Raw genomic sequence first — 21,754 nt, 5'->3', positions numbered from 1 at the left:
CATAAATAAGAATTATTTTGAGTTATGTATACTCAAGATGTTCAAGAGAAGAAAGTGTTCATCTTTAACCATTTTTTCATGGCTAAAATAAATATGTATTTGTAGATACAGAGAAGAGGCCGTGGCCTACAAAGAAGAACACCTGAGAGATCGACAGCTGCCTCAGTGTTACGTGCAATACATGATCGCTATCATAAACAACTGCCAAACGTTCAAGTAAGTGTTTGTCACAAGCTAACTTTTACCTTTTAATATTTTTGGTGTTCCTTATTGGTGGTATTTGGATCAACAATAGATATTTGCTGCTTTAGCAATCTACGCTTAAGTGGCAACACCCTCATTATTTTGTGGCCAGAAATGTAATGCCCTGCCCTTTTCAAAGTATTTTCTTTTGACTAATTTCTCGATTCACCTTTTTTGTCAGTTAGTAATGCTGAGTACATGCGCAATGTGTTGTTTAGAGAGTCCATCAACAGTCTAAAAAGAAAGTACTCTCAATCCTCTGAGCTCATTGACAGTGATACCACCATAGAGCGGACCCTCAATGAGGTGGCAAAGGAGGGATGTCAGTTCCTCTTAGATGAAGTCTTCTTAGACCTTGAGGTAGGAAGGTGACATATTTTATGTGATGGAAGTCAGAAAATAAATTCAGATTTCCACATTAAACTGTCATTTCCAGCATCACCTCAATGAGCTTCTAACCAGAAAATGGCTGACAGGCTCTCATGCTGTGGACACAATTTGTGTGACTGTGGAGGACTACTTCAATGACTTTAACAAGATCAAGAAACCCTTCAATCAGGTAGGAAACAGATTTTTTTTTTCAGATATTTTTTGTTTTTTCTAATTTTAGTTTAGTGAATTTGGCAAAAGCCAAATGATTCTCCTTAAACCGTTGCAAAGTGTTGGCAATATTGGCCATCTAAAATATAAGTGGTCACATGGTGGACATGTTGTTCACATATCTGGCTCACACTTCTGAGGCTGGGGGTTCAAATCTGGGCATTGGCTTTCTTTTCTAGCATTTGTGTTTTCTTCCTGTATGTTTATGGGTTTTGCGTGGCTACTCCAGCTTCCTCCCACATTCTAAATAGATGCTAATCAAAGACTCTAAATCAGTAGTTCCACAGCTGTTTTCGATCAGACCTCATGGGTTTGATAAGGCAGTTACAGCGGTTGGACACAGGCACAAGACACATGAGGTGTGCACCTCCGTGCATGTCTTCAAAAAACTTTTCACAGTGCATACATGGTGTTCATAATGCAACTTTGTTTCAAGATGGACGTTTTACTGCTGTGTTGCTGCGCTTTGAGTTGTAAGAAAGAAAAGGAGCATATTTTGTTGTGAAAATTAAAGAAGAGGAGCACTGCAGCAAACAGCAAAATAACTCTTCGAGTAAATTTTCATTTAATTTAATCATGTTTTTGTTTTTTGTGAAACTCGTGTTGGTTTTGTTCTTTGACTGCAGTGATTTGGGGTGCAACTGATGTTTTTTTTTCTTTGTCCACAAATAACCACTGCTCTAAATTGTCCTTTGTTATAAATGTGTGAATGATTGTGTATATGTGCTCTGTGACTGACCCACCTCTCCCCCAAAGTTAGGTTGGATAGACTCCAGCTAAAATGTGACCCTAATGAGGATAACTAGTAGGGATGAGGTAGTACTGATACCAAGTATTGGGCCCTCTATGTGAAGGTATCAGATACTCGTGAAGGTTGACAAGAACAGCTGCCGATACTTAAGGATATATGAAGTAGGTATTTGTTCACAATTACCTGGATTGTGTTGATACGAAATTTTATGTATGAAAAATACTTGTGGTATTGGTACTCTTAATCAGTGAGCGCTCAAGAGGGAATACTTCTACTGGTATTGGTTAAAAAAAAAAAAGTGTCGGACATCCCTTATATTGAAAATTAATAGATGGATGTTTTAAATCAATGGTCCTGACACAACTGAGGGCCTTTTTCTATCTTAAAAACATGGGGTAATATGGCGTGATGTGGTTAATAGAATACATTTATTTAAAATAATAATAATCATAAGATGCAAACACATTCCTGTCATGTACTCACTGGCAATATGTTGTCACTGAATTAAAATCCAGATTCTCCAAAACTCCTTCACATGCTCTGGCCTCAACTGTAGGACTTAATGTTGTATTTGTTTTAATGAACACATTTGGGTCCCTGTAGTACATAGTATGTCTTTCCATGTACATTTTGTCTCAGAATATTGCATGTCACACTATTTATCCAGGACAGAGAAGTGTGTAGCATACACACTTTCATGTTTTTTATGGTATCTCTCATCTTTGCCATCGCTGATATCTTGGCATCATGATATCAAACAGACAAGAAGCAGACAAAAAAAAAGAATAAAACATTAAATGGACGTGAAGTTAATCAATCACTCTTGATGATGATTCGATCTCATGTTCTAGGGTGTTTTTTTAGGCCTATTTTTCCAGAACATTTTGGTTGACTCCAAAATTGTACAACATTAATAATTCAAAGAGCCATTTGGACCATCTCCCACCAAAAAGTGAAAAAAACACCAACCCGTAGTTGAATACTTCAAATCTTAGCGTTAAGTGTTGCACATTGGCAATTCTGTTTATTTTGAGAGACAAAAATATTTTGTTTTCCTTGTGACAAGATTATCATATTCTAAAAATTTAGAGTCAAATTTCTAATATGTGTGAGCTAAAATAAAACTAAGTTTAAATAATTTATTTTGGAAAAACAATGCAGCACATCCAAAGGATGAAAGAGCCAGTCCCAACACCCCTGATTTAGGGCATTGGCTATACTTGGTTCCACTGTCAATGAGTGTTAAAAACTTTTCTTATCATTAATAATCTTGTGCCATTTGTGCAGGAAATGACGAGTGAAGCTCTGCGTAGGGTTGTGGTGGACTACATCAAGGCAGTGATTCAAAAGAGGATCACCTTTAGAAATGCTGATGAGAGGAGGGAGGGAGCTGAGAGAATGATCAAAGAAGCTGATCAGTTCAAGTTCCTCTTCAGAAAACTTGCTAGCGTGAGTACTCATGTAACCATGCCTCAGAATTGCTTCGCTGTGGAATGTGATGCACTTGTATAACAAAAATATTTATTAATATCACTGATAAGTTTAAAGCTTTGCTGTGGGGTGTAAAGGTGGATATTCATGGATGAAGATTGTGTTGTAGGGAGAAGATACTGATCGTCTTTGTGGAGCCATTGTTGCTGTTGCTGAAGTCTTCAAGTTGACTGACCCGACACTGCTCTTCCTGGAAGTCACTACCCTGGTTTCCAAATACCCTGACATCAGGTACACATAATGTTTCCCACATTCCAACAATAGCATGTCCAATTAATGGAAGACTTTAAATTGTCCTTTGGTATGAATGTGCGTGTGAATGGTTGTTTGTCTATGTGTATCTTGTGATTGGTTGGCAACCAGTTCAGGGTATAACCCTGCATTTTATCCCAAGTCTTGTACAAGCACTTCTACATTCACATCCGGCAAACACTGTCCGTTACTTCCAATAACAACCCATGTTAAATGTGGCTCCTCACTATACACATCAAGTATGTTAGTCTCAGTAGAGATTTATCACTTTTGCATATTTCCCTGACAATAATTACTACTTTATAGGGATGTATGAAGTCAGACACGATTAGATTTAGATGAGATTAGAACTCGCCCTTGCCTACTGCTTTCCAATTTTCCAAGGCTAAAAATGTCTTCTAAATTGCATCGCCTGAGCTTTGACTCTGCCAAGGCTGCCCTTTGTAAACGATTTTGTTCATAACTTTTATGGACAGAATCTCGAGGCACTGCCGACGTGTAGGGGGTTTCCGGTGTGGTGGCCTTAGCATCGCATCTTTGCTCTTTGCTGATGATGTGGTTCTGTTGGCTTCATCAAGCTGTGATCTCCAACATTCACTGGAGTGGTTCGCAGCCGAGTGTGAAGCGGCTGGGATGAGAATCAGCACCTCCAAATCTGAGACCATGGTCCTCAGTCGGAAAAGGGTGGTGTGCCCTCTCCGGGTCGGGGATGAGATCCAGCCCTAAGTGGAGGAGTTCAAGTGTCTTGGGGTCTTGTTCATGAGTGAGGGAAGAATGGAGTGGGAGATCGACAGATGGATTCGTGCAGCGTCTGCAGTGATGGGGACTTTGTATCGGTCCGTTGTGGTGAAGAGGGAGCTCAGTCGAAAGTTGAAGCTCTCAATTTACCAGTCGATCTACGTTCCTACCCTCAACTATGGGCACGAGCTGTGGGTAGTGACTGAAAGAACACGATCCTGGATACAAGCAGCCGAAATGAGTTTCCTCCACAGGGTGTCCTACCTCTCCGTTAGAGCTAGGATGAGAAATGCGGTCATCCGGGAGGGCTCAGTGTCGAGCTGCTCCCCCTCCGCATTGAGAGGAGCCAGATGAACTGGCTGGGGCTTCTGATTCGGATGCCTCCTGGACGCCTCCCTGGTGAGGTGTTCCGGGCATGGCCCACCGGAAAGAGACCCTGGGGACAACGCAGGACACGCTGGAGAGACTATGTCTCTCGGCTGGCCTGGGAACACCTCTGGATCCCTCCGGAAGAGCTGGAGGAAGTGGTTGTGGAAAGGGAAGTCTGGGTATGCCTGCTGAAGCTATTCCTGTGCGACCCAACCTGGAGAAGCGGTAGAACAGAGGTGGTACTCAATGCGTTGATCGATCGCGAGGTAGTCTTGGTTGATCAAGGGATGGCATACCAAAAAAAAAAAAAAAGTCGGCCAATGTTCCCTCTAAACTGTGCGCGTGCACAATTGTGCACCGCTGATGCAGTCTCTTTGCAGATATTCTGCATTGCGTGCAAAAAAAAAAATCCAATGCAAATTGAAAGTATAACATACAGTGTGGCATTTTGCAATGTGATTCAATGAGTGAGAGATGACTGGTTGTAACATCCAATGGCATAATTCACATACGTACTGTAAAAATGAAAATAACTCACTGGTTTCTTTTAGGAAGCACACGGAACTTTCTCTAACAACACTGCTGATCCGCCACACTTTCTTTTTCCTAGTTTACTTTACACCCGCCCCCCATCTCCGCTCTTAAAGGCCTACACTCATAATTACAAATGTTACAGTACTTACGCAGCCCGTCAATGTGTTTTATAATGACAGCATCCACCACCGCTGCTTTAGTTCGCAACACTGTCTGGGTAACGTAGAGCAAAGACGATCTAGACGTGCTGCTAATGTTTACTTTCGATATTAATGGAGAAAGTTAAAGAAGAAATGCTGTTGTTTTAAGATGCAATGACCGTCGGAGTATGTTAATAATCAAAGAAAAAGTGGTGAAACTGGATGAGATTTTCTCTTTTCGAGTGGGAAAGTTGTGGTCTGAAGCCAGAGTACAAAGTGCAGGATGTAATTTTCAAATTCCACCTTGGTACAGCCTGATCTGGCCAGGATGAAAGCACAGACAATACAGTACACAAAAAGCTAATTCTGTATTTAAAAAAAACACATAAAATGAACCTAATAATAAAAATGAACCTGAACTTAATAATGGGTTGTGCCACCTTTGACAGTAGTAACTGAAATCAAGCATTTGCTATAATTGGTGATCAGTCTTTCACATCATGGAATTTGGAGGAATTTTGGCCCACTATTCTTTGCAGAATTGTTTCAATTGCACCACATTGGAGGGTTTTCTAGCATGAACTGGCCATTTAAGGACACATCACAGCATCTCAAATGGATTTAAATCTGGACTTTGACTTGGGCACTCCAAAACCTTATTTTGGTGGTGGGCGGTTAGCCATTTAGAGGTGGTCTTCCTGATGTGTTTCGAATCGTTGTCCTGGTGGATTATCCAAGAGGGCTACAATTTGAGGGCACGAACTGATGTACGGACGTTCTCCTTCAGGATTTTCTTGTACACAATAGAATTCATTGTTCTATCAATCACAGAAAGCAGAGAGCATCACAGTGCCACCATCATGCTTCACTCTTGGCATAATGCTGTGCCATTTTTACACCAGTTGTAACTGTCTGCACATCTAAAAAGTTCAATTTTTGACTCATCAGTCCACATGTTTCCTCAAACGTTTTGAGGATCATCAAAAATGTTTTTTGGAAATGTGAGATGACCATTTGTATTCTTTGCTGACAGCAGGGGTTTTCGCCTGGGACCTCTCCCAGGGATGCCATTTTTGGCCAGTATCTCTCTTGGTAGAGTCATGAACACTTGACCTTAACTGAGCACAGCAAGCCCTGCAGGTCTTTAGATGTTGTTAAAGGTTCTTTTTTGACCTCTTGGATGAGTGGTTATTTTAATTGGTCATCCACTGCTAGGAAGGTTTGCCACTGTTCCCAGATTTCTCCATTTGTAGATGATTGACAGTTGTTCACTGTAGCCCCAAAGTCTTGGAAATGGCTTTGTAACCATTTCCAAACTCAGTTTTCCAAAATTTGTGGTCAGTCACAATGACTTTGTCACTGTCTTGATTTAGTCTCTGTTTTTGTGTTTTTCCTGTTTCCTTAAATTTTGTTCTACATCTGTTCCTTTTGAACACCAGTCAGTTCAAAAATTTGTGATATTTATATAATAAATCATGTTGTGCAAGTACAGAATTCTGTTAATTATGTATAATTCCTGTAGAGAGGAGCATATCCAGGCGTTGCTAACGGTGCGTGGTGATGCCAGCAGGGAAATGCGCCAGATGATTATCGGAACACTCAGCGAGAACAAAGTATCTTATGGTGGTGTCACACAGCCCATCTTCAAAGACATCTCTGTGCCTACTATCACCATGACTACGATGACCTCCATGGCAACTGCAAAGCTGCTTAAATAAAGCCAGTCGTATCATTTCTGCCTCCATAAAAGATAACATGATTTTCTCTTCACAATATTCGTTTTTTTGTTCATTGCACCGTTCTGTTTATTTACTCTTTAATATCGATGCTTGTCCCATTTGTGCTTTAAAAAATTATAAACGTCTACAGTCGTTGTAAAACTGAAGTCTGTAAATGAAAACAATAAAAATCATTGATTGGAATATTCCCAACATTTTTCTTTTCTTTCAGTTTTCAACGCAATATGATAATTCTATTTTTCATCAGGCAATACTGAAAAAAATTGTCTGGTTTTGTCAGACGTTTTGGATGCTGAAAAAAAAAAAATTGTTAAAAAATTGTTATATGGTGTATACTGTGTTCTCAGCAAAAATGTGTAGTCCCAAAGTATTTCTAAATCATTAGCTTCAAGTAATAATACAAATTATATATTTTTTCCTTCATATAATAATTTGTTCGTATGTAGTTGACTCCCACATAAATTACATTGCTGAACTAGCATTTTCATTCCTCAAATAAAAGTAATTTACTACAAATGGGTGGTGACAATTTAGTCAGGTGTGTACCTTGCCTCTCTCCAAGTAAACTGGGATACTTTTGCAACAAGCAGGATTAACAGTGGATGGTTGATGTATTTATGTATTTTTGATGTTGCATAGTGCGTTTATTGAACATTCACATGATGCACAAGTTTTAAATTTGTGGAAGAAGCTGCAGAATGTGTATATTCTGAAGGGAACAGTATGAAATACAGCATGTCCATACAGTAATTACAAAACCATGTATTTCTGTCATGCAATTTAAGCTTTCATAATATAAATTATGCCAAATTTACAATTTTATTTAGAATATTTTAGTTTTCAGTTAACAATTTTAATGTGGAAATGAGGTTGGAGTAGCCTTTGTGAAAAGTGTTGTGAGTTGAATGCGTCTGTATAATTAAGGAGGTTAACTTTTGGAATTGCAATGCAGTACAATGAATACTCGTTACATTTCAAGATACTGTACCTGTGCTGTAGTTTTCCCTTTGTCCCTGCAATACCCGTTGTGTCCAGTTAGTGGCGCGGTGTCTGTATCAGTTGGGAAAAAGCAGCCGAAAGCAAATTCAGGAGGAGGACCAGTAGGAGAAGAAGAAGAAGTAGTAGCGGCTAAACGATGCGACTAATCCAAAAAACTGCACACTGTGGCCAGAATAAGCCTGTTTAGCTTTAGAGAACGCCTTACTGGAAATTGTGTATCACTTCTACGTGTCGTCTGACATCAATCATCGAATCTGTTTTAGGTAAGAAGAGATGAACGGCGCGTTTAAAATATGTTTACAACCTTACAGCGTGAAGCTACATAGTCATAGGACCATCCATCAAATCGCCTTAGAGGCCAACCAGCTCACGACCACGTTGCTAATAAATTTATATATATATATATATATATATATATGTGTGTGTGTGTGTGTGTGTGTGTGTGTGTGTATACACGTACGTATAAAACGAAATACAAATGTAATCATTTTGCAAGTGGAATGAAACGGGAGACCTGCGTCTGCTGGTTTATTTTTGCCAGGTTGAAGTGGTCGCACAAAGCAAAGGTCACTTTATAATCCAATATAACAGTAGTATATGTTTTCACCTGGCATCAGTGCAGTTGAGAACTCAGACTACAATTGAAATGTTGTGTACGTGCCCAGCGATGGTTAGCAAGTCTCGTTTTTTTTTTTTTTTTGTTCTTCATTTGGGGAGCATTTTTCTAATTTTGCGGAATAAGGTTATGAAGGTTTACCACGCAAGGCCACGAAGCAGTGTTTTCATCAAACAATTAAAACAACATTAAATAAAGCTATTGATTGTTTTAGTACTAGAGTATGCTCTTAAACCCTCTTCTGTTTGGGTATATGACCCATTTTACCTGTTTTGCCTTTCTGATGACAAGAGCCATGTTTTTCATCTACATGTCTCAAAAGTGGAGGCACTTAAAGATCAGATGTTAGTGTGTTGACCATATGTCACATTGACTATGCTGAGCAAGTTTTAAGGACCCTAAACATAAGTAATGTCAGTGTTTGGAGAATTCTTTTTCTAGTTAAAAAAAATAGTTAATAGATTTTTTTTTAAAATCCAAATTCACCATTCCAAATGAACTAGTTCATAGTTACTTTTTCTTTTCTCAATATGTTACTGACATGTTGGTTTTAGGGTTGGGCATCGACAACCGATTGGAAATTAGTTTAATGTTCCAGTTCTTCTGGAATCATTTAAATTTTAAACATTTTGGTTCCCAGTTTCAATGCCTACAGTCCGCCCACCCCGATGTAGAAGTGATGAAAACCAACAAAGAGCGTGAACAAATACGTGTTTATGCTCGACGCCGGCAGCAGTGAACAAAAGTGTCTTAACTTTGTTGTAATGAATGACCAGTAAGTAGCATCAGTGCAACACTTTGAATAAGATTCTATTGTGCCAAGGAGTGTTTCATTATGTGTAGTGATGCGTCCAAGCCTCAGCTTACACTGCACAGAGCTTCAGTGAAGTCAACTCTTAAGGCCATTTTATACTCATGCACCTGAGAACGCCCGCAATAGATCACGTGACTGACACATTGCGTTTTATTAAAACATTTTGATACAAATAATTTTCCAAGTAATCCTTTAACAACTTTTTACTGTATTACAAATTAAGTTATTCACTCCCATTACTCAGTGAACCTGAATGCACTTCGTGCACTCACCAGCTATGTAAACATGAGTGGTGGGAGCAGCCACACTGTATTGATGCCTGAACACTTCATATGCAAGCATACACAGCTTATTTGATGGAGAGATTCATGTTACAACCGTACATGTCTCGGGTACTCACCTTACTTTTCATTTTCCTATGAAATGCTAGCACATTTTCACCATTTTCTTTTGAGCTTGCGTTTTTCTTCAGGTTAGCCCTTACCTTGCCAGCGACCAAGCTTTGCCTCACTAACACCTTTTCAGTGACAACAATGTCACCCCCATCAAGCACAGCGAACATGCTGTGATTCTCAGTTTTGCTTTTCAGTGTGTTTTATGAGGCACAAAGTGCAAATTTTGACTCCCAATTTGCAATGTGAGACTGCTTAACTTAAAACTTGGTTTTGGGCTTGGAAAATGGATGATGGTTATGATCCCCCACCCCGACATGTAATTTCATTTTCCCTTTTTGGTTCCTCAGGCCTATTGACGTCCTCTTCGACCACTCACTATGGTGGACTACTACCAGATTCTAGGAGTACGGAGAGATGCATCTGCAGACGACATAAAGAAATCGTCAGTTGATGAGTTTTCAAAGTTCCGATTTCTAGTAGACTTTTCATCGATCTGATTGGCTTGATTGGTATCATCTGATAATTAGCATTTCATGCTGATTGACTTTAATATCTTAATTCACCGAGCCGATCGGCTCTACTCAAAAGACAATTACTCCAAGTTGCCATCGTGTACAGCATGGTTTTGGAATCTATGGCTCATGAGCCATATCTGGCTCTTTTGATGGTTGCATATGGCCTGTTGAGCCCTCATAACGACATACCATAATTTCCGGCCTATAAACCATGACTTTTTTCACATGCTTTCAACCCTTCGGTTTCTGCGGTGATGTGGCTAATTTGTGAATTTCAAGGGGGCACTCAAGCGGAAAAGGTAAGAGTGAGACCCGTGGAATATATGTGCCGAGGAAGTGACTTTTTTTGATCCGGCCCTGTTAGCATTGCGCTAGCATGTTACCGCCGTGTCTCGGTGATTTTACTGGTATGTTATTTTTTTTAACCGGACCTGTTAGCACGGTGTTAGCATTAGCGCGGCGCTAGTCTTATCTTGGCGGCGTTAGCATTGAGTGGCGGCACTAGCGTTAAACTCTGTACTGTCGTTGTAAATACCATGTATTTCAATGTGGTCACTTGCGGCTTTTACACAGCTGCGGCGTATGTATGTACCAATTATGTACGTTTTGAATGCTTATTTTGGGGGTGGGATCCGGGGCCTTGGAACCGTTTGGCTATTTACATGTAAAAAGCGTTTCTACTTAAGAAATTTTCACGTTACTAAACGACTTCTGGCATGGATGAATTTTGTAAGTTGAGGCACCACTATATTTTGAAATCACAATCCATTACAAATTACTTGTTCAACTATTATTCAGTGTATTTTTGAAAAGAGGCTTGGGAACAAAACATGCTAGGAATGTTTCAATGTTATTAAAAATGAGTACTATTTGCTTTTTTAGTATTTTCTATTTTGGCAAGAAACATTGAATCAACAGATGATTTGCGTTCGCAGGCTTCTTAAAATGATGGAGCGAGCCAGATCTGCCTTGAGTTTGAAACTGTGTTGTACACCTTCATTCGAGTCTACTTGTGATTTATTATACTGACTGGACATGGTTAGGAAAGGCACACACCTGTCTACGTAAGACCTCAGAGGTCACATTGCATGATAGAGTAAATGAGAATTGTAATGGTTACAAACAATATTTTGCTGATCTTAAGCTTACTATGAACACAGTGGCTTCCATAATCCTGAAGTGGAAGACGTTTGGGATGACCAGAATCTTTCTTAGAGCTGGCCGTCTGGCCAAACTAAGCAATCTGAGAAGAGCTGTGGTGAGAGAAGTCAAGAAAAACCCAAAAATCACTGTGGGCCAGCTCCAAAGATGTTGTCGGGAGATTTGAGAAAGTTCTAGCAAGTCAATTATTAGAGGGACATGTTTGGAGAAAACCGGGCACTCCTCATCACCCGTGCAATGCAATCCCAACAGTGAAGCATCGTGTTGGCACTATCATGCTATGGGGTTTTTTTTCAGCTCCAGGGACAGGACGACTAGTTGCAATTGAAAGAAAGATGAAAACAGCCAAGTAAAGGACATAGTGGAAGTATCCGGGATGAAAACCTCCAGAGTCTTCAGGACTTCAGAATGGGCCAAAGGTTCACCTTCCAACAAGACAATAATCCCAAGAACACAGGTAAAGGAAGCGAGTGGCTTTAGAACACTACAGTGACTGTTCTGGAATGGTCTAGCAGGAGCCCTGAAATAAACCGAAATGAGCGTCTCTGGGAGAGACCTGAAAACTAATGTTCACCATCCAACCAGAGAGAACTACAGAGGATTTGCCAGAGGTTTTGCATCATTACCCAAAGGTCTCATGGCTGCATTAGCTCAAAAGTGCGTTTCTACTAAATACTGAGCAAATGGAATGAATACTTATGGCTGTTTTAATAAATAAATGTAATAAATGTGCAAAAATGTCTACAGTTACATTTGTTTTCCTATCAACATGGGGTTCTGTGTACATTAATTGGGTGGGACGTAGTTAAATGATTTTAGCAAACGGCTGCAATACAACAAATTTAAAAATGTAAGGCGATCTGAATACTTTCCATATTCACTGTAAGTGGTACAGATGAGACATTGAGTGTAATGCTACCATTTTCAGAAAAGTGTTGAAGATGAAAAATATAAACAAATTGTTTTAGTATTATGTGCTGCACTCCAACTAAAAAGACTTTGCAATGATCCTATCGGCCTCATTGGTATCGACATACATTGGGCATCTTGTTCTAATTAGCTTGCTCATAATTCACCGATTTGATCAACGATGTGCTTGATCAGCTCCTCAAAAGACATTTACTCCACATCGCCATCGTGCACAGTAGGGTGAAAGCTATATTATATTGAGTTTTTTTACTTTTGACGTAGTACTGTAAATACAAGATGGCCAATAGTTATTTAAAAAAACGTGTTGACGTGGAACAGACAGATCTGATAAAACACTTAAACTCAGACTACAAATTTGCTCATTGATGATTGCACTGTCTCAGCACTGCAATAAAATATTGTATTTTGATACATATCCTGTTTTTTATGATCATTGGATTTTTTTCATCAACTCAAATGTGAACGAATACACTAATTCCCATGGCAACAATACGAACAGTGGATTTTATTATGTATTACAAGAAAAAAAATTATGTAAAATGTAAATGCAATTGCAGTAGGTTAGCACCCATCTTGTCTGTCCTGTTGCAATGCTGGTTTGACCTGAGTGATTAGAATACATGACCTGAAAAGAGCAGTGACAATTTAAAAATTATTTACCCACCCATCTATTTTCTTAGCTGGTTATCCCCACAAGGGTCGCGGGACTGCTGGAACCTATCCCAGCTTTGTGTTGCATGTTTTTGGAATGTGGGTGGAAACCGGCGTGCACGGAGAAAACCCACTCAGGCACGGGAAGAACATGCAAACTCCACACAGGCGGGGCGGGATTGAACCGGGGTCCTCAGAACTGTGCAGCCAACGCATTACAGCTGTGCCACCGTGCTACCCTAATTCATCATACTGATTGTGTGTGTGTGTGTGTGTGTGTGTGTGTGTGTGGTGTGTGTGTGTGGTGTGTGTGTGTGTGTGTGTGGTGTGTTGTGTGTGTGTGTGTGTGTGTGTGTGTGTGGTGTGTGTGTGTGTGTGTGTGTGTGTGTGTGTGTGTGTGTGTGTGTGTGTGTGGTGTGTGTGTGTGTGTGTGTGTGTGTGTGTGCGTGCAATAGAATGTGTTTTTGGTGTCATTCCACCCAATAGCATGTCATGGAAAACAGTAATCCTCAATTTAGACTGGCAACAACATGCAGAATTGTGACCCTTGCACAATTAACTTTTATCCATACTGTGTGCTGTGGAACATTAATGTGCCATGAGAGCTTTTCTAAAGTGCCGTGGAAATTATTAATTTTCACTTAATTTGTCAAAATATTTATTTTCAACAAATATTGTATCTTTGTTCATCTATCTCCCCTCCTGGAAGCAGTCACATTAACATGGTGGAGGGGTTTATGTGTCCCAATGATCCTTGTAGCTAAATTTTGGGGGGTTCATGTCCCTGCTAGGGTTACCCATGACAAACAGTCCGACGTGAGGAACCATACAAAGCACAGCTGTGAGACTCCTATGATGAAAGACGTAAATGGATTAAATTTTCCCTTCCCCAGAGGCATGTCACCAGGGCCCCCCTCTGGAGCCAGGCCCGGAGTTGGGGCTGGAAGGCAAACACCTGGTGGCTGGGCCTGCATCCACGGGGGACAGCACAATAGGGTAATGTGGGTCTTCCTTCCCATGTGTTCACAACCTGTGGGAGTAGGCATGGGGTCGGGTGCAGTGAGCGCTCCGGCCATTGGCCAAAGGCAGGGACCTTGATAATTTGATCCCCACTTACAGAAGATGGGCCTAGGGACATGCAACCTCACCTCTCTGGCAGGTAAGGCGCCCAAGCTGTTGTGTGAGGTCAAGTAGATCTGACTCGATATAGTTGGACTTGTTTCCACACACGCTGCTTGCGCTCCGGTACCAGTCCTCTTTACAGCGGTTGGACTTTGTTCCACTCTGGAGTTGCCCAAAGTGAGAAGCTCCGAGCTGCTGTGGGTATAATTATTGCCGCCTGGCTCAGTGCCTGTACATTGGGATTCACCCCGGTGAACGAGATGGTAGCCTCCCTCTGGCTTTGGGCGGGAAGATGGGTCCTAACTGTGGTTTGTGCCAATGCACCAAACAGTAGATCAGAGTACCCACCCTTTTTGAGATCCTTAGAGGAGGTGCAAGAGAGCACTCCTGCTGGGGATTTCATCGTTATGCCTGGGGACTTCAATGCAAACATGGGCAATGACAGTGAGACCTGGAAGGGCGTGATTGGGAGGAACAGTCCCCCAGTTTAGAACCCGAACAGTGCTCTGTTATTGGACTTCTCTGCTTATCACTGATTGACCATAATCACAATCAGCTTTATTGGCCACGTGTGTAAAAACACACAAGGAATTTTTCTCCGGGTGTCTGAGCCGCCCTGGTACAACATACAGGACAAGAACAACAAAGCAACATCAACAAAGAACAAGAGACGTTTCTATTTATAGGAACTTTTCCTTATAAGAGTCGTGCAAGATGTAAAATCATCATTTAGAACAGGTAAGAGATAAGTGTGTTGACGTCCCACATTGTGTAAAGCTTGTATAGAGTCCCTTTACCAGTTCTCGGTTCCTGTTATAGTGCAATGACAACTGTGCAAAGGGAGCAGTTTATAGTGACGAATCGTGCGATACTCTACAAATTATATTACGAATACTAATATTGATTGGACCAGCAGGATGCGAGTGAGTATCCCAACAATAGCACAAGGCAGAAAATAGTAAATTTGCTGATCAAGAATTTATGACTTAATTGCCAGAGGGGGCAAAAAAAAATGTTCGAATGCCTGCTAGTTTTGACTTGTGTTGATATGTAGCGCTTTCCTGACGGAAGGAGGTAGAAGTGCGAGTGGCCAGAATGTGGAGGATCCCAAAGGATCGTGTCTGCTTTGGACCTAATTTGCATTGCATGTAAGTCATCAATAGTGGGTATAGTCATGCTGGTAATCCGTTCAGCTGTTTTGATTGTTCGTTGCAGTCGGAGTTTGTTGTAACAAGCACCATGTTCAAGCATAAGGGTATGCACATGTGAACTTGGCACCAGGGAACCCAAGGTTGCAGTTTGATGATCAAATTTGTGGTCGTGTCATCGGACTTGCGCCTGCATGTCTTGGAGACTCTGGTGATGAGATGGGCAAAGCTGTCTACTAATCACCACCTGGTGGTGAGTTGGCTCCAATGGTGGGCGAAGATGCTGGTCTGACATGGCAGGCCCAAAAGTATTGTGAGGGTCTGCTTGGAACGGTTGGCAGAATCCTTGGACAGAAAGAGTTTCAAACCCACTTCTGAATATGTTGGAGGAAACCATCAGTGAGGGATGCTGTCAAGCTGAAAAAGGAGTCGTATCAGGCCTTTTTGGTCTATAGCACTCCCGATTTAGCTAATGGGTACCGGTTGGCCAAGCAGAATGCTGCTTTGGTGATTACTGAAGGAAAAACTCGAGCATGGGTTGAGTTCGGTGAGGCCATGTATAAAGACTTCCAGATGGCTTCAAGGAAATTCTGGTCCACCATCCATAACCCTGTCTCAGGAGGAGAAAGGAGTGCAGAGTCAACACTGTGTATAGTGTGGCTGGGGTGCCTAACCCTAACCCCTGACATCGACTTGGACCTTGTGAATTGGCAAGGAGAATACTTCTAAGATGTCTTCAATTCCACCGAGACGCCTTCCCATGAGGGAGCAGGGTCTGGGTTCTCTGAGGTGGGCTCTCCAGTCTCTGGGGTTGAGATCACCGAGGTGGTTAAAATGCTCCTTGGTGGCAAGGCCCTGTGGGTGGGGGAGTTCCTAAAGGCTCTGGATGTTGTGTGGCTGTTCTGTGTGACAGACTTCGGCAACATTGTGTGGACATTAAGGGCAGTGCCTCTGCATTGGCAGACTGGGGTGGTGATTCCCTCTTTTTCAGAAGGTGGACAGAATGGTGTCTTCCTACTACAGGTGGATCACACTTCTCAGTCTCCCCAGTAAGGTTTATTCAGGGGTGCTGGCAAAGACCGTCTGTCGGGAAGTTGATTCTCAGTTTCAGGAGCAGCAATGTTTTTTTCGTCCTAGTTGTGGAACAGTGGAGCATTTCTACACCCTCGGCAGGGTCCTAGAAGGTCTGTGGGAGTTCTCCAAACCAGTCTACATGTTTTGTGGACTTGGAGAAGGCGGTCGACCCTGTCCCTCTGGGAGTCCTGTGGAGGGTGCTTTGGGGAAAATAAGGTAGCAAATCCTTTGATACGGGCTGTTCGGTATCTGTACAACCAGTGTCAGAGGTTGGTCCGCATTACCACGAATAAGTCAGACTTGTTTCCAGTGAGGGCAGGACTCCACCGAGGCTGCGCTTTGTCATCAATTCTCTTCATAACTTTTATGGACAAAATTTCTAGTTGCAGCTGAGGTAAAGAGGGATTTGTTGAGCTCAGTATCGTATCTCTGCTTTTTGAAGATGATGCGGTTCTAATGCCGTCATCAACGGTGATCTTCATCACTCACCAGAGTAGTTCGCAGTGATTGTTGAAACGACTGGGATGAGAATTAGCATTTCCTTATCTCATCCATGTCGGGAATGAGATTCTGACTCAAACTGAGGAGTGAAAATATCTTGGGGTCTTGTTCATAAGTGAGGGAAGAATGGAACGGTAGATAGGCAGACAGATCAGTGCACTGTCTGCGGCGTTGCAGACTTTGAATTAGCCCGTTGGGGTCAAGAAGGACCCAAGTTGAAAGGCGAAGCTCTCAATCTACCAGTTGATCCACGTTCCTACCCTCACCTATGGTCACCAGTTATGGGTCATGACCGAAAGAACAAGATCCCGGATACAAGTGGCCAAAATTAGTTTCATCCACAAGGTGTCCCTGTTTTTCCTTAGCGATAGGGTGAGAGCTTGGTCATCAGGGAGGTGCTCAAAATAGAGTTGCTGCTCCTCCGCATTGAGAGGACCCCGATGAGCTGGCGTGGGCATCTGATTCGGATGCCGTCCTGGTGAGGTGTTCCGGGCACCTCTCACGGGAAGGAGACCCAGGTGATGACCCAGGACATGCTGGAGAGACTATCTCTCAGCTGGCCTGGAAACGCCTCGTGATCCCCCCGGAAGAGCTGCATGAATTGGCTGGCGAGATGGAAGTCTGGGCGTCCCCGATGAAGCTCCTGACCCCTCGACCAGACCTCCGATAACCAGAAGAAGATGGATGGACGTTAATCTATCAATGGATGGATGTTCATCTAGTTATGGCAGCAACATACAAAGACAGAACAAATAAATGCTCTTCTATTCAATGGCAGAACATGTATAATTGACTTGTGTATGCACTTTTTGTGACACTAGTTCCATGGTCAAATGTTCATGTCATATGTGTTTTTTTTTTTCCATACTTGCTGATCGATTAATTAACTCATCATAATTGCATATCAAATTCATGAACTACTGTTAGAATCAGAAATCAAGGGTAATAGGTTTTTCAACTATTGTTGATGTTTGGTAACAAAAATGCTCGCAATAGCTCAATGTTATCATGTGATGTAACAATTTGAAATTTTTGTGCAGTTTTGAACAAAAGTCACAGAAGTTGACACATGATTTGCCTTTGAGGGCCAGATAAAATCATGTGGCAGGCTAGATCTAGCCCCTTGTGTTTGACACCTGTCATGTAAATCCTAGAAATCAGCCTTTAGCAGTGTAACTTGAAAGTTACAAAAGAATTATGTTCATTGTGCACCATTTTTAACTATCAAACATCGTAGGTCATAGGACACCTTGTAAAGAACTCTTCTATCTCTGGGATTTAGGTCACTGAGGTGGTTAAAAAGTTCCTCAGTGGCAGAGCCCCAGAGGTGGATGAGATTCACCTGGAGTTCCTCAAGGTTCTGGATGTTGTTGGGCTGTTCTGGTTGATACTCCTCTGCAATATCACGTGGATGTCAGGGACATTGCTTCTGGATTGGCAGACTGGGGTGGTGATCCCCCTTTTAAGAAGTGGGACAGAAGGGTGTTTTCCAACTATAGGGGTACACTCCTCAGCCTCCCTGGTAAAGTCTATTCAGGGGTGCTGAAGAGGAGTATTCGTCGGGAAGTCGAATCTCAGATTCAGAAGGGGCAAAGTAGTTTTCATCCTGCCATGGAACAGTGGACCAGCTCGCGACCCTCGGCAGGATCCTCAAGGGTGCGTGGGAGTTTGCCTCAACCAGTCTACATTTTTTTTTGGAGAAGGCATTTGACCTTGTCCCCCGGGAGTCCTATGAGAGGAGAGTATGACTTTGAGAGTATGAGGTACCGAACCGCCTTATACGGGTTGCGTGGTCCCCGTATAATTGCATATCAAATTCATGAACTACTGTTAGAATCAGAAATCAAGGGTAATAGGTTTTTCAACTATTGTTGATGTTTGGTAACAAAAATGCTCGCAATAATAGCTCAATGTTATCATGTGATGTAACAATTTGAAATTTTTGTGCAGTTTTGAACAAAAGTCACAAAAGTTCACACATGATTTGCCTTTGAGGGCCAGATACAATCATGTGGCAGGCTAGATCTAGCCCCTTGTGTTTGACACCTGTCATGTAAATCCTAGAAATCAGCCTTTAGCAGTGTAACTTGAAAGTTACAAAAGAATTATGTTCATTGTGCACCATTTTTAACTATCAAACATCGTAGGTCATAGGACACCTTGTAAAGAACTTCCTGAAACCACAATCCCGATCCGGGGGAAATTTCCATCATTTCTTTGTTATGCCAGACCCTCAGAGATTTTTTGCTGCAATTTTATCCTGATAACAAACAAGTAAAAGTAGGATTCTTATTTTCATTTGATCTCTCATAGGTACAGAAAACTGGCCCTGAGATGGCACCCTGATAAAAACCCAGAAAATAAAGAGGAGGCTGAGAAGAAATTCAAGGAGCTGTCAGAGGCCTATGAAGTCCTATCTGATGGTCTGTAACCCCATTAATTGAAACTTGCCAATGTATATATTGATGGTCCTATTTCAATTGGTCTTGACGTTAGTGTGCAGTGTACACAGTTTAATTTGTGAGCCATGTTTTTGTTTGTTTTTTTTTTTGTTTGTTTTTTTTCCCCTCAGTTAACAAGAGGAGCACTTATGATCTATATGGCAAAGAAGGGCTGACAGGGAGCACTCAAGGGCGAGGTAATGTGATAATTTTTCACAAAGGTGATTTGCCATTTTTATCATGCTATTTATTCACCCTTATTAAGGCTATACTAAACAATACTACCAAATACTAGTATAAGTAGGGATGGGCAAGTAAGTATAGAACCAACAATATTCAAGATAAAAAAAAAAGTCCTCCTCGCCAATTGTCGGCGCTACACTGCTGTGATTTCATACATCAATGACTGGCCTAATTTCTCAGTATTGGGTACTTGTGAAGGCTGCCGATACCAGCCAACAATGTTCAAGATTAAGAAGTCCCCCTCGGGAATTGTCGGCGCTACACTGCTGTGATTTCATACATCAATGACTCATCTTGTTATCAAAAGAAAGAAAAGCAATGACGTAGAATAAAAATTGGACTGCGCACTCTGCATCCATCATTGGTTCTGCCATGGTCAACAGGCTCTGACTTCTGGTCAGGGAAAAAAGTATGGTAAACATACACACATTGTTATGGAAAATGATGCGATAAATATGTAATAATTAATCATGAAGGTTAAGCTGAAACACACTTACTGGTGAAAAGTTACTTCTTTATGACCGCCTGCACAGTTTTGACAACCAACAGCACAACAAAAAAGATAAACCTAATGTAATACAATGAAATTATATGTTACTATGTTTCATAATGTACAATTTTACGGATGTCAAAGGACGTCAACTTTCACATGAAATAGTACCCAAAGCAATGTTTTGCCCTGAGCGCGAGTTGACCATGTGAAAAGGGCCTGTGCGCAGTCCAGTATTTATGCTACATCAGTGAAGAAAAGGTTCTTTTTTTACTGTTACGTCATTTTGTTAATAATTGAAATTGTGAATATATTGGAACTGCAATTAAACTGACTTAAAAACTACAATACAAGTTTTTTCATGACATAAAACACCCAATAGAATACAAAGTTATTTTGAATAAAAAGAAAACATTTAAAAGGTTGAAAAGTTTCAAAATGCATATAAGCCTACTGTTTGTGTGCTTTATGTGGACAAGGTGTGTCAAACGTTCAGCCCGCGGGCCGGATCCAGTCTGCAAACTGATTTAATCCGCCCCGCGAGATGATTTTCCGAAGTATAAAAAGATGGGATGGACATGGATGGACACCAAAATGAGCTGCAATTTTTCAATAAAAGCAGTTCTGAGCAGTCATTGAATGGCGAAATAACAATTGTGTTTTCAGCAAGCAAATTGTTTGCCCACGCTATTTTCTACAGCTTCTTTTATGTGTGCATTGACATTCTCATTGCCCCAATATGCCTCTGTTTCAGAGAAAAGTGGATGCTGGTTGCAGCATGTTCCAAGAAAAATGGTTATCGTTCGATTGATTCACAGAAGTAAATGGGAAAGCTGTATGTTTGTTGTGTCAGTGATTAAAGTCCTCCGGATTTTCCCGGAATTCCGGATTTTTAAATTTTCATTAAAATTGCTCCGGAAAATTGAGGAAAAATTGCTTAAAATTAATCCGGATATTAGTTGACAACATTGAAAGAACATGCGTTTGAGTTCCTTGTTTTCCTTTCACGAGTGCAGACGTGTTGAGGCACTAACTCCAGTAACAGTAACGCCACTCCCCTCGCATTCTCTCAAGACGTCGCTTATTTTTGTAGTCTTGACATTAATTTACGTGTTTATTTCATAAATATTGTTAACTAAACAAGCCTGCTCCAAAACAACCGGTATTCACCCGGAAACAGAAAATGCAAGTTGACCGTACTGAGCATGCCCGGAGCATGTACGAAAGCGCATGTTCAGAACTGCTTCACGTAATGCGAGCGCATTTACGTCAAAAATCATCAACGTCATGAGCCATGTCAAAGGAAATTCAGTTACACAAGGGGTGCTCATTGCGTCGATCGTGAGGCAGTGTGATGGCGTACAAAAAAACAGACTATCATCTACCTCGTCGCTTGATTCAGGTGTGGCTAATACGTCGAGCACATGCATATAAAGGCGCGTTCTAGCAAGCCGGCCTCCTATTTACGGCAGTCCCGTGGTGCGTGACCCCCCCCCCCACCAAAAAAAAAAAACAATACGTCACGATTGCCGACAGGCTTGTTTGTTCCAATGTATCGCTAGCTTATTGCCATGAACGCCGATTATGTTGAACTAAACTTTCAGCATTTTCAAAACATTGCGAGTGTAGACCGTTGGTGCTTATTCCTTTACAGGCTAGTGCATTTAACTTTTCTTCAGATAAAGTTTGTCAGATCTGATCAGTAATCACCACAGATCAACTTCTTTAACATGTTTTGCTGTACGGTGTAAAAATTCTAGGATATATTTTTGTGTGTATTTTATATCTACACTATAA

The 21,754-nt window shown here is 41.4% G+C and overlaps 2 protein-coding genes across 5 annotated transcripts in view; both read left to right on the top strand.

Annotated features, from left to right (window-relative positions):
• The window catches only part of exoc3 (exocyst complex component 3), a 36,485-nt gene extending 29,242 nt beyond the window's left edge, over positions 1-7,243 (top strand). For 2 of the 3 annotated variants that reach the window (XM_061839461.1, XM_061839460.1), the window contains 6 exons: positions 106-216; positions 462-603; positions 680-802; positions 2,882-3,043; positions 3,195-3,316; positions 6,641-7,233. In XM_061839461.1, the coding sequence (XP_061695445.1) occupies positions 106-216; positions 462-603; positions 680-802; positions 2,882-3,043; positions 3,195-3,316; positions 6,641-6,836 (856 nt within the window). In that variant the 3' untranslated portion in view covers positions 6,837-7,233. Of the gene's footprint in view, positions 1-105; positions 217-461; positions 604-679; positions 803-2,881; positions 3,044-3,194; positions 3,317-6,640 lie in introns of all 3 variants that reach the window. The other variant, XM_061839462.1, reaches the window with a different exon arrangement.
• A 688-nt stretch (positions 7,244-7,931) lies between these two features.
• dnajb6a (DnaJ heat shock protein family (Hsp40) member B6a) overlaps positions 7,932-21,754 on the top strand; it is a 28,636-nt gene continuing 14,813 nt past the window's right edge. The window contains exons 1-4 of one of the 2 annotated variants that reach the window (XM_061839695.1): positions 7,932-8,119; positions 10,029-10,123; positions 19,097-19,206; positions 19,356-19,421. In XM_061839695.1, coding sequence (XP_061695679.1) covers positions 10,059-10,123; positions 19,097-19,206; positions 19,356-19,421 — 241 coding nt within the window. In that variant the 5' untranslated portion in view covers positions 7,932-8,119; positions 10,029-10,058. The remainder of the gene's footprint in view (positions 8,120-10,028; positions 10,124-19,096; positions 19,207-19,355; positions 19,422-21,754) is intronic. The other variant, XM_061839694.1, reaches the window with a different exon arrangement.

Source organism: Syngnathoides biaculeatus, chromosome 13 (genome assembly GCF_019802595.1).
Source record: "Syngnathoides biaculeatus isolate LvHL_M chromosome 13, ASM1980259v1, whole genome shotgun sequence".
NCBI lineage: Eukaryota > Metazoa > Chordata > Actinopteri > Syngnathiformes > Syngnathidae > Syngnathoides > Syngnathoides biaculeatus.
Note: the sequence above shows the minus strand (reverse complement) of the source record. Positions and strands in the feature narration are given on the sequence as shown.